Source organism: Gallus gallus, chromosome 15, assembly GCF_016699485.2.
Source record: "Gallus gallus isolate bGalGal1 chromosome 15, bGalGal1.mat.broiler.GRCg7b, whole genome shotgun sequence".
NCBI classification, from domain to species: domain Eukaryota; kingdom Metazoa; phylum Chordata; class Aves; order Galliformes; family Phasianidae; genus Gallus; species Gallus gallus.
Genome location: NC_052546.1, coordinates 1,131,027 through 1,144,178, shown reverse-complemented (window position 1 = coordinate 1,144,178; position 13,152 = coordinate 1,131,027). Strand labels below are relative to the sequence as shown.

The 13,152-nt window shown below is 44.9% G+C and overlaps 1 protein-coding gene across 34 annotated transcripts in view; it reads left to right on the top strand.

The window, feature by feature from the left end:
• Nucleotides 1-13,152, top strand: part of ARVCF (armadillo repeat gene deleted in velocardiofacial syndrome) — a 209,023-nt gene that overhangs the window by 140,134 nt on the left and 55,737 nt on the right. For all 34 annotated transcript variants that reach the window (XM_046901082.1, NM_001398134.1, NM_001398133.1 and 31 more), the window contains 2 exons: nucleotides 565-1,172; nucleotides 8,396-8,895. In XM_046901082.1, coding sequence (XP_046757038.1) covers nucleotides 565-1,172; nucleotides 8,396-8,895 — 1,108 coding nt within the window. The remainder of the gene's footprint in view (nucleotides 1-564; nucleotides 1,173-8,395; nucleotides 8,896-13,152) is intronic.

Sequence of the window (13,152 nt, the reverse complement as noted above, 5' to 3'; positions counted from 1 at the left end):
TGGCTATGCTTTATTCAGCACTGTGATGGTACTTAATTGTGCTGTTGGTGGAGAGCCATTTGTGCTGCTTGCCATCTCGCAGGATTTCATTAACTCATTAGCCTGAAGTATCATTTGCTCACAGATGTCTCTAGGAAAAGAAATACTGTTTGGGTGAATTTCTCCTGTTTGGGGTTATCTCTGTGAAGATGTCGTGAGAGGACACACCTGGAGCTGCTTCAACAGGTGTACTCTGAGTGTTTTGTTTAGTAGCAGCTCATCCAATTTGGTGCCAATCCCTGTGTTTAAATGGGAGAGGCTGCAGGTCACATTATCTGCGTGGGCTCCAGATGCTCCTGGTGGATGTGTGTCACCCTGCAGTTTCTGTGAAGATGAGTGTTATTTACATACGCCTATTTCTCTCTAATACTTGCGCTGGAAACCCAAAATTGCCAACAGTTTTGTTGTGTGTTCTTCCCAGTGTGTAATCCACTTACATGTATTCATTCACTGTTCTAGCTCCCTTAAGTCTCTTTACATTGTTCATCAAAGAGAAAATTAACATGTTTACTTATTACTTCACAGGTTACCAAGATGGTCAAAACAGTCACCACTAGAACAGTGCGTCAGGTCCCGCTCGGACCCGACGGCCTGCCATCAATGGATGGTTCATCTCCCATGGGCAGCTACACAGATTCAATAGACAGAAGGTATATGAAGAATGGGGAGCGGTACATCACCCCACAGGCGTCGTCCACGTTAACCAGATCTTACAACAGCTACAATGATTCCTACCCTGACGGCCACGAAGGCCAGTATCGTCCTTATATCAGTCACGATGGTTATGGAGATCTAGCAGACAACTATGGCAGCCTGTCACGTGGCGTCAACTACCGTCCTCGCTACGCCTACGTGCCAGGAAACAGCTACCGGCCTGACGACGGGAGCTTCACGTTGCCAAGCAGAAGGGATAACTATGGTCCTGTTGCCCAGCCTCAGGTACCAGTGGGCAGCAGTGTTGACTTGAACCGCTCTCAGCCAGAACGTTTCCAGCCGGAGCCCTATGGGCTAGAGGATGATAACCGCAGCCTTGGAGTCGATGACGAAGGATATGAACTGGATCCTGATTATTCTACTGTGAACCGAAGGACATCTGCAGGTGTGCCGGAGAGAGGAAGACCTCACAAAGGAAGGTAAAAATCCATTTGTTTCTTACAGTGCTTTCTGCAGCTGTTTTGCTCAGTTGAACATTTGAACTCTTAATGGTTTGGTAAGGTCACAATTACTTGGCAGGAAAAAAAATGCAGTGGTTGGATTGTGGTTAATGTAATTGTTAGAATGAAATAAACATCTTAAAATCTCTTAAACGGGAAAACTGAGGGGTGGAAGGAGAAAGGTCTTAGACAAGGGACAAAAAACAAACCCGTTTGGGGTTGCAGTGTACTTGTGATTTTTGGCTAGAGAAATAATGAGCATTTCTTGAAAACAACCGTAGGCAAAACCAGCATGTCCTAAACATTGTGGGAAGAGAAAGCTGACCTACGTGGAGAAGAGGGGAGCTGCCTTACTGTGCTGTGAACAAGGCAGAACACATCATTTCATTAGCCAATAAATAACTGCAAAATGCACGTGAAATACAAAAGAGAGTGATTCTTGTGCTCCAAATCCCTCTTGGTGTGTTTCTGGACCACTTCATTTAGGCTGAATTTAGCAAGAAAAAGATGATTTCCTGAAAGAGGGATAGGTTTTTTTTTCTTCCTCAAGAAGAAGTGTGACCACACTGCATTTTCCCTGTGCTGTCTCACACTGGCAAGGTGAAAAGAGGTCTTGTAATCTTTGAGGTCTGGTTATGTGCACATCTGCCAAACAGTTTTGAACAGCTGGTTGGTTGCAGATGAGCTGATAGCTGGTGATGAAGGGACGCCTCGTTATGGAGGAGCTGCCTGGTGAGGTGCCTGACAGCCTCAGCTCCTGGGCCTGTGCTTATCGTACGCCCTCAGCTGTGTGACAAGGTTGTGCTGAGCCCCAGTGAAGTACTTCAGCGTTTGTAAGATCAGATTGTTATTTTGTCCTGTCAGCCTAAATAAAGGGGAGATAAGAGCATCTGTGTTGAACTAAATGTAACTGAGGAGACCAATCACAAATTACTTCTGCTTCAGTCCCCTTCCGAAGAGACGTGCTATTTTATGCCCTTAGTTGTGCTGTGCTGTCAGCTCTTGCATTGGAAGTGTGTCTGGGCCTCCTGCACGGGAGGGACGTGGAGGTTGGGAACAGGTTCAGAGGGAGCTCTCCTGCTTGGAGAAGTGATGCTGCTTGTGGTTTCGTTCATCCTTCTGTAGCTCAGTCTCCCTTCATGTTTCTGGAAGTTCATTTCAAAGGGAATCAAGCACCTACACATTTTTATCTATATTTAAAAAAATAATAATTAAAAAAATCAAAATAAAGAAGAGGATGACAAGGCGTATCTGCCAGAACCCTCTTGAGGTCCCCCGGCATCTTTTCCTGGCAGCTCACAACCATTGGGACCGCGTCAGGGTTTTATGGGGCTGAAGTGAATGCCAGTGGGTGCCAGGACACTGATCTGCTTATCAGACTGCTGTTTCTGGTCCTCTGCATCTAAGCAAGGTTTGCAGTTCTAGTTAGAGCAGTCAGGCAGCGCTGCTTGTAAAGTTTTATTAACATTCTTCAAACTACATTCATGATAAGTAATTGAATGCATTCTTAGAACCTGCCCATTTGTATTTTTAAAGTGTACTTTTAAGCATCCCTTTGATTTATTGTTCCTTGCAGTTCGGATAGGACCAGTTTACAATTTTTGTTTTACATTCCTTTTGTTGTGAGTTTTCCATATTTAATATGATCAAGAGGATTTGACAAGCAATTAGCCTGACTGCGGCAGCAAACCTTAGCTTGTGAGAGTGGTAAGATTGCGTGAGGGCCTCTTCAGATGTAGCTGCTTTCTGACATTTCAAAGAAACACTTGAGCAACTCAGTAAACCTCTATTTCAGATCTGCTACTGCCAGAAATAATGATAAGAAATAGTGCTTTGAGCTAGATGAGGGTAATTACTACTTCATTACTTCTCTCTAGTTTTGTTTTTTTTTTGAATGAGGTTATTACTTGAGGAAACGATGAAATGAACGTGGTGAATTGATGGCACCTTTGGTTTCACAGTGTTGGTATGTGTGGGACAGGCCTGGTGCTGCAGCCAGCAGGCCTCTGCCTCGCAGCGCTGTGCAGCACGGGCGCCTCCATCACACAGCTGCGGCGGGCAGAGCCCTCACTGACCTGCAGCACGAGCATTATTCCTTCTTCCTCTTTCCTCTCTGTCTGTCTGTTGTACTCATCTCACCCCCAGCCTCCATTTAAGCTACCTATGTTTCCTTTTTAAATGGGAAGAATCATCATCTCCACGTGCATCTCCAGACCAGACAAGTGCAAATACTGCATCTGTTTGCTCTTCCGTGCACATGGATGGGTTTCCTTCTTGTTTTCTTTTGCACTGAGCCTCTGCTGTAGCAGACATTTTCTCCTGAAAGAGGACGACAAATTATGGTGAGGAAAAGGCATTTGGGTGTATTATATTGATCTTACAGTATTCAAATTTATTTGTGATGGTTTTTACATAGCTTTAATTAGCTTTATGTCCCTTTTTCTTCACTGAGTAGGTTGTTTTCATTAAATAATGGTTATTTTTATTATAGTTTCTAAATATATGTGGCCTTATGGTGTTGCTGGGCTTTTTGTATATAGCTCTTTTCAAAGTGAGGCAGGAATTACTGGGTATTTTTCATTTACAAAAGACATGCCAAGTATTATTTGAATATTTATGATCATTACATTGAACTTAACACAAACAAGCAGGAGAAAATGGCCAGTCATAACTAATCCTTTCTTTAAATCATCTTCTGCTCAACACCAACTCTTCTGCTTTCGTAGCGACTTGTTTGCATGGCTCATCTCTATGGTTTGTACTTCTACTAGCATCCATAGGATTTGTTTTTCCCTAAAAACTAAGGAGCAGCTTTTGCTACTGTGTATTCCAGACCAGGCAGGATGTGAATTTTTAATTGTAATGGAATTAACAGCAAAACAGCTTTCTGCTGCTCAATTTTCTATGGCAGAAGCCTGAGTTAAGAGATTGATGCTACATGTTGCTGGTTATTTCATGATCTAAGCAACTGTCACTGGGAAATGGGCTGGGTTTTAGGTAAAGTAGCTGTAAAATTAGGTCTCTCTTGCTTTGTTATGCAGAGACAGCGTGGAAGATTGGTATCACACATTTCTTATTCATGTTCTACTTCAGTTTGACTAATGTTTGCAGACTTTCCATTGGTGCTTCTGGCCTAAGTCTGCTTGCATCGAGTCTGGCCTCCCAGCAGCATGTAGGCTGGCATCCTTAAAGCTGGGGAAAGGTCTGTCCCCAAAAATCAGCCTCTTTGGTTTAGCAGCAAAATGTGAACGTCGTGCCACAGTGTAGCTAGCACTGGGATGCTGGGCAGTTCAGGGCAGGAGTGTACAGATGTGCCTGAGCAGAATGGAGTGAGGCCAAAATGCAATCAGTTTGAAAGCATTGATTGTTGTTTTCTCAGGCTCCTCTGTAGAGTGAATTTACTTGATATGGGTTAGTTGATGTGGAAGCAGACAGCAGAAGACTGATGTGTGGCTGAGTTTTTTGTGGCAGTCTGCAGCCTGGGTCAGCTCATCCATTAGTAGCTGTTAGGTGCTTCCAGACGAGGTGATTTCAAGTGTTTTAACCACACAGCTGCTAACTCAGACTTGCCTGAACAGAGAATTCAGTCCAGCCTTTGAATCCCCTTGCACATCCTCCCATCAGAGAGCAGAGGCTGGCAAAAGCAGGACCTCGTGCTGCAAAGTCTTTGCATCTCCTCTTCGTTGGCACAAAGCTCCCTCCTGAAATCCCGAGCCTTTCTGGTCTTGTATCCTAAGCAGACACCAGCTGCAAGCTGTGATGAGCGTAGCTGTTGTATAATTGATGGGGATTAAATGTGGAAATCCTTCACCTGTTTACTCAAACATGCCTGTGCTGAAGCCACAAGTAAGATGATAAATCCGCAAGCATTTTCCCAGATTTTATCTGTGCTAGGATATGATTTGATCAATTCCCTCAGACAGGTGATTAGTGAGACCTACAGCATCCCAAAATCTCAACTGACATGCTGCAGCAGATGGAAGGCAAGATGCTCGCAGTCAGCAACCCTGGCACACCACCAGTCCAAGAGTGAAGAGCCCGTGGCCTCCTGAGCGTGGTGGGCTGTTCCTGGTGAAGTTCTCATCGCTCCTCCTCCTCCTGTGCCAAGCAGCCTGCCTTTCTGAGAGCGGTCAGCTGGGGTGCAGGAAAAACCTCATTTGGCCCTCCCAGACTGGCTCAGATGATTTCTTCACTGTTTGGTTGTCAACGTGCTTCTGATTTTACTCATTTGCTTTCAGAAATGGGATGTGTTTAACTCCTGATAATACTTGTGTATGGCTTCTTGCCCCTTGCCTGGTGTGCGCTTCTCTGGCCCCAGCTCCTCTGTTAAGGGGGAGGAGATGAGGCTTAGCACGGGACAGAGCATCTCACCAGCACTGGGAGCAGGGATCCCTTAGTGCCAGGTCAGCCCAAGGCTTTGTGTTCGTTCTGCATGCCACTGCTGTGCCAGTTACTTTCTTCTTGGCAGACAGTCTCTGTGGGTAACCTGCTTCCTTCCCCTCGAGGCTGCTGAGCGATGGCAGAGTTGACATTTAGACCTTCTCTTGCGAAGTGCTTCAGGATTTTTTGTCCTTAATTTCAGTGTCAGTTGGGTAGTGGTGGTGTTTTACCCTCTCTACTTGACTGCTGTATTGAGTCACGTGAATCTGAACTGGTATGGTGCTTGCTTCCACCAAGCTTTCCTGTACAGCCCTTAAGTTCATGGGGTTTCTAGATACTTATTCCTGGTGTTGAATGGCCAAGTATCCAGCTGTTTGCTTTGCTGCCTCATAAAGCTGTTGGGTTTGCAGCTTGTGCTTTTACCAGTGGTTGGTGAGCTCTTAACACAGTTTTCGTACAGAGGTATGTGGAACCTGACCTGTGCAGGAATGTTTTAGCCGTAGCGTTTCCTATGTTCATCCTCTCTCTAAAAATGCTGTTTAAAAAAACCTGTTTGAATGTAACTGTCTTGGTGAGCTAAAAAGCTCCCGTTAGAGCTGTGTGCTGGTTCTTAGTGGAGACGTGGCCCTGCGGAGTCAGGCTGAGATGGGCAGGAGAAGAGCTGTGTAAGTGAGCAGTTCGCGGGGGGGTGGAACTGGATGAAAACCTTGTTACTGCTGCTGTAGGAGTTATGTGATGCTCCCTCTGGTCCTGGCAGCATTTAAAGTCCTAATTGTGAAGTTTTACTTTAGCAAATGTAATGGAACCGGAGAGCTTTGTGTGGCACAGGGGAGAACAGCGCAACAGAGTCGGGATCAGCTGTTCAGTTCTGTTTGTAAGGCTCCATATGGCAGTAATGGAAGAGAACTGCATCCCAAGATGATAATTATCTTTGTGTATTGCATGGGTTTGAGGGAGGGAGAACGTTAATTACGCAGGTGTAGCTGGGGCAGTGCATGGTTACTGTGTAGGCAGCTCCGAGGGCTGAGAAGTGCAGAACTGCAGGGTACCGAATCAAGCAGCAGCTGTGTGCAGGGCAGTTATTAATCTGCTACTTTTACACAGTCACTAAGAATTTAATAAGAGGCTGAGCATGAGGAAAGTTTGCTTTTGTTATAGTTTTAATGCTGGTTGGCACAAATTTGCACATGTATAAACAAAGTACAGCTTAGGGGCTTTGTTATTACTTGTGCCCTGTGTACATGCACACAAGTAAATATTTTCAAGTTGTTACTTTTCTCTTGGAATGATGGGGGCAGCTTTGTTCTGCTCTGTCCAGACGTGGTAAATCACTGCAGAGCAAGTAATGAATTACGCATACACAAATAACTGCATCAATACGAGGACTTCTGATGCATTCTGAGCTCTGGATGCTGGCCCATTTTATCCTGCCATTCAGCTCATTGCTTAGAACAGCAGCTAAAGCAACTTGAAGTCACTAGAGGTGCTTTTAACATCAAAAGCATTAATTGTCCAATGCTAAGTTCAGTCTCCGCCTCCGATTGCACTTCTCGGAGTCTGCTTTAATGAGCAGTCCCTTTAGGGGAGCAGTGAGCTCCGTTTTGTTGGAGTTCTAGTGCTCTATATTTCCTTATGCATGACATCCACAACTTCAGTAACGTCAGCCAGTGCTTAAAAGTCTGTACAGATCATTTTGTAGCAATTAAAAGTACATACCTGCAAGTGCAGAAGTAGGAGCTGACATCTGTCCGGGAGGGGCAGGAGGAGGAAGGCCCGGGCTGCTGCTGCTGGTTGGGAGGAAGGCAAATAACTGCTCGCAGCTGGGAGTATGGGAGCTGTGCTGATGTTTGAAACGTGTTGGAAACGATGAGCTGTTCTCAATTCTGTAGGGCTTTTCTAAATAGTAACCTTAATTTTTCTTTTTAATTCTTCCCATCTGTTAGCTTTACTGAGCAGCAAAAGAAGACGTGAACCTAACGTGAGAAGTCAGTTTAACTTATTGTGCAGTGAGAGCAGTGGGACGGCAGGATGAAAATAAGAATTTTCTGGGCTTGAGGTTAAAAGCAATTGAGTGAATGGGAAGTTTGACTCAGATCCGTAGCTGCCATCAGCGTTGCCCCTCAGGCAGGGCTGAGCCTCGAGGCTGGGCCTGGGGGCACGGGATGGGGCAGCCCCTCACTGCCAGCAGTGGTCTCTCTGCTGCCCTCGGTCACACCTAACAGTGAGGAACAAGCAAACTTTTGTCAGGACCGGGTGGTTGCTGTAAGTGAGCTGCAGGCGTCCTCCGCTCCATCTCCCGGCTGTCAGCTTAGGTGTGAGCTCACAGGGAGCGCACCTCACACACGCTGTGTGAGCTCTGAGTCCTAATGGAAGTGCAGTGGATCTCTTCTTACTTCCAGAGCACTGTGCTCTCTTTCTGCCCAGCCTAGAACTCCTTCAATTAGCGTTTTGGTTTGTTGCAGAATTGGTATGTTAACGAAGCTCAGTCTTTCCTACTGAATGTAATCCAGTGCTAACATAATTGCTTTGCTAAGTGACCAAAATGAAAGCAGTCTGTTTGATGTGCAGCTCCTGTCATCGGCTCACTGCCAGCCAAACAAACGCTGTGCTGTAGTCCCATTGCTGCTGAGTGCTCAGCTATGATTAATTTTCAAGTTACTAGAAATAAATTATTTGAAAATGTAAATATGTTGTCCCTGATGATGTTTGCGATATTAAAGGGTTTGATCACAGCTGAAATCTCCATATTGACTTGGAGGCACAGAATGTTTAAATTATATATATTTTTCCTTTCTTTCTCTCGGGACTGTTGCTTCTTGCAGGGGCTATGATGACCCCATTGAGACAGAGATGGTGGAAGAGAGGATCCCTTACCTCCACGGCAGCTACGCGGCACCGCTGGCACAGCCAGAGCGAGGAAGCATGGCCAGCATCGACCGCCTGGGGAAGCGCTCCCCCTCTATTGACAGCATTCGCAAGGACCCCAGGTGGAGGGACCCTGACCTCCCCGAGGTCATTGCCATGCTCAGCCACCCGATTGACCCGGTCAAGTCTAACGCCGCTGCCTACTTGCAGCACCTGTGCTACGAGAATGATAAAATCAAAAAGGACGTGAGGCACCTTAAGGGGATCCCCATCTTGGTGGGCCTGCTCGATCATCCAAAGCCAGAGGTCCATCGCAAAGCCTGCGGGGCCCTCAGGAACATCTCCTATGGGAAAGATAACGAAAACAAGGTGGCTATAAAGAACTGTGATGGGATCCCTGCTTTGATCAGACTCTTGCGAAAAACAAATGACATGGAAGTCAGAGAGCTAATTACAGGTCAGTGTCTGTATTTTTCTTTAATAAATTACTCTTTAGGGAGTCCTTCCAGTTTCAAGAACAAGAATTTCTGGAGATAAGGATGCTGCATTTAGATCGCTACCTGCAGCTGTTTCTTTAGCTGTACTATATCTGTGGCGTGAGAAAGCCTAAGGCTTATGCCTCCTTTAGGTGGAATGCATGATCATCTGTGTATGTAGCGTGCTGGTTTTCCTGAGCGCTGAGGGATGGATGGTGCTTCTTGGATGTAGCATGTGGTTGGGCAACTGAAGCTTCAAGAAGCTATAGCAATGCCATTGACAGATAATTTGTACTGCCCTTGCCCTCAGTGTGTTATAATCATGAGGTAAGGTATGCTAATCTAAAACTTTGTGTTGATCTTTTCTAAAACAATGCTGCTGCTGTGTCCCAACTACTCTGTATTGATAGGTCGGTCTCCTCAGCAGCATGTCCTGCCCTGGTGCTGATCCCAGGCTACGTATAAATCACTGCGTGTCTGTGGCTGAGAGTGAGGAGATGCTCTGGTGGATGTGTGAGTTGTTCATTGCAACTGGGAAAGGGAGAATGATATTTTTTAAATACTGGGTTCTTGCGCGCTTTCCAGGGATTTTTCAATCACTTACAACTCCATTATTCAGCCTATTTTTATTTGAACTTAGTCTTGGACGTGGCCCAAAAGGAGTAATAAAGTATATGCCAAGTTTCAAAGTTCAGCCATTAAGTGGAAGAAGGTGGAAAAGTATGTCAGCTCTTAAATATGGAGAAATATATTGTTCTTCGGTCTCCCATAACTCATGAGGATTGAAATGGATTTCTCTTTCTTTTCTCAGAAGCAGCAGGGGAACCTGGGGAGCTGCAGTGCATTTCAGTGCCAGAAAAAAATATTTTGCCACAAAAATATCAGTCCAGGACTGAAACTGTTCAGCTCCCTTATCAGTGTAGGGCTGTCCAAGCAGACCCTATTGCAAATGTGGATTAAGCCATTTGAAGTAAACATCGTAATTCTATAATCGCCTCAAAAATATGGCAGCTGTCCAGGTTTTTACTGGTAATCGTAATTCTCTGAGATGAACGGTGGCCCTGGGTGTTCCAACCGTTCTTCCCCCACCATTTATAACATATTTAGAAAACTAGGTCTAAATACAATGTGGGCTTTTTTTTCCCAATCCTTTCCCACACAGCTGGTAGAGGAGAGCTGCCAGTAGCACGCGTTGCTTTGAGTGCTCTGTGAGCTTTGTCTCCTAACGTGGAAGCTGTGTGGGTAGTATTTATACACCATTTGTTGCACTCATTTAGAATGATGACTTTATTTAAAAAAAAAAAAAAAAGAGTTGCTGTTGATCTGCTGTTCTGGTTTACCGAAAACTCATTTCTGGAATGCTGGGAAGGAGTGCATTTATTTCTTTAGATTTGGGGAAGGAGAAACCAGTCTGTAATTTACTCTGAAGGAACATCGTTACAATGCTAAGCGCTAATCAGTCACTTCTGAGACGGCAGAAACAAACTGGTTGTTTTCCCTTCTTATTCTAAGTGGCCATTGCCTCCATTTCCAATTGATATATTAGATTTGCAATTCAAATAAATTTTATTTGACAGCACCTCCTGCTAATTAAATACAGTATTTTTGTTCCACTCCTTTTTTGCTATTTAAAGCTCTTTATTTCCCTTTCCTGAGAAGCACCAGGAATATTGAGGGCCTTAACCTAAGCAGATGTCCAGCAACAGATGATATGCGTTTAATCTCCTCCTAACCAGGAATGGCTTCAGTCCACTTCTAAAATGACATCACCAGATCCGGTGTGAGACATTCAAGCATCTGTATAGAAGAGAAGGGTATTCCAGCAATGCTTCTGTAACTGATGCTGGAGTGCTTTGCAGACAGCATTTGAACCCCAGCTGATGGTGTGTAACCGTCCAGTCAGACATCAGCTCCAGAAGGCAGCATGTCCAAGGTTGGCATGGGCACGCTGACTTCCCCACATTTTACTATTTCTTTAACACTGGCTGCTTTATGAAAGCTGACCTGTTGTCATCAGCAGGTTATCCCAGGTGTGGATGACTGATGAAATAATCCTGCTTTCCAAAGACATTTCAGTATTTTGAAGATTTAAATAATTCAGGTGCCCGAATGAAGAGCACTTCCATGCAGTCTTGACATTTTGGTTCTCCAGCTGCAGGGCACTGCCTGCCCACAGGACCGGAGGCGCATGGCAGCTTACTGCGGGGCTCATCCTCTGCAGTTAGGAGGATGATTTCTGGCTGAAGCGTGTGTCACTGATCACTGATTTGTGAGTCCCAGGCTTTCCTGCAGCTCCACGGCCTCTCATTAATGTGGTGATCTGATGCAGTGGCCGCAGCTGTGCAGAGCAGTGTGAGTGGTGCAGCCAGCTGTGGCTGCTCACCTGATAACGGGCAGAGGCAGAGCAGTGCGGTGGGAGGGTGGGAGAGGTGGAGGCAGTTGCAGGGCAGCATAAGGAGGGAATTGGGTGGGTGCTCCTCCCTGCTGAGCACATGAGACTTGGTGTGACAGAAGTGTGTTTGCTTGACTGTTGCCTAGAATATACTTTTTGGAGAACATAAGTGAAATATATTGATGTGAGAGTTTGGAAGCAGTCTGAGTATACTGATACGGCACTGCTGTCGCATTAAGCAAGCTTGTAGCATTTTTCTCTTTCAGATAATACACTGTTTAGTAGAGTTGAAACCTCTAGGTTAATGTCACAGCTGTTTTGCCAACTGTTCCTGATATATCTGCAAATGGCACTGCAGCATGATGTCCATCCAGGTCACACAGACACGTGCAGCATTTAAAGTACTCACAAAACTCAAGATGCAGTCATAAAATAGCATAGATCTCACTTTTCTCACTTGGCTCCATCTACTGCACTGAGGAAAGCTTGTGTTCGTGTCCATAAGTAAATCATGAGAGGTGTTGCACAGAGCCATCCCTTGCCGTCCCTCTCTTGTCTTGGCACTATGCTGCTGAATTCCCAGTGCATCGTTTTCATGATAACTGAAGGGAAATGAGGATTAAACTGATAAGGAATAGAATCTGTTCTGATTGGGAAAGCTGTAAGCGTTTTTTATTGAGTGATAAGGGTTTTTTTTCCTATCAGATATGCAAGACCAGAATTCTATTACATTCTTAGAAAAGTGATCAGAGGTGGGTAGCATTAATGAATAATTTATTCTTTGTGAGAAAGTTGAAAGTAATTTTGTTGTTTAATGACATTGCACAGATTCTAAGTGGTGCAGAACATGAATTTCCTGATGCTTTGTGTTGCCAGGCTGGTTTTAACTGACAAATGATTGACCTTCAAAATGCGGTGTGAAGGGTATATTTTGATCTAATACTACAACAGAATCCTTCAGATGGATCGGCTCGCACAGTGTTCACACCTGCTGGCCGTCCCCACGTGCTCAGATCCCGTGTGCTGATACGGTGCTAGTTTCTTTTTGAACTACTGTGCTGCCTTGAACATGAAGATCCCATTTTCTGTTAGGAGGCTGTCCGAAGAAGGTCCCATTTCATAGCCTGTTCTGCAACACAGTAGCTCATGATGAGAGTCTCCCTTAACTGGTATTTAACTTCAAGAAGTGCGGCTCCACCCTTCAGCAGTTGGACTGACACAGTCAGGTCTGTAGGTGCCCAATAGTCGCGTATGGGCCCAACACACAAGTCTGTGGTGGATGGGATGGAGGGTGCTGCTTTTCTCACAAATGATAAATGATTCAGTATAGACCATAAGAAGGTGTTTTAACTCTTCATTCGAGCTAATTTCGTGGTGACAGTGGATTTTTGCAAGTAAGCAGGCACAGCAATGTAAGATTTGCCTTGGATTTTGGAAGGTAATAGCATCGGTGGTACTCTGACACAGTGTCTTTAGAAATCTTCTTTACGCAGTTAGCTCCAAGGAGGCAGAGATTTAGGAAACTGCCTGTGGCCCTAATCGCTTCTAATGTGACAGACTTTGTGTAGCTATGTGTACAGCTTATAGTACTTTTGAGATATTTTTATGACAATCAGTATTTTCGAAATGAAGACGTGTAGCCATTGTCCCTGCTGAGCATCCTGCAACGTGGAGGTAATGATTGCAGTTAGAAATATGTATGTATTCTGCAAATAGTGCTTAGGAATATAATGAAGAGTTGATCATGATGTGATTGTCTTCTGAAGATCAGTAATTCATTACTGAGCCCTAAAATTCTTCCAGTCTCTGGTCAAAAAAGGCAGATCCTTGTGAAAGCATATGGGAA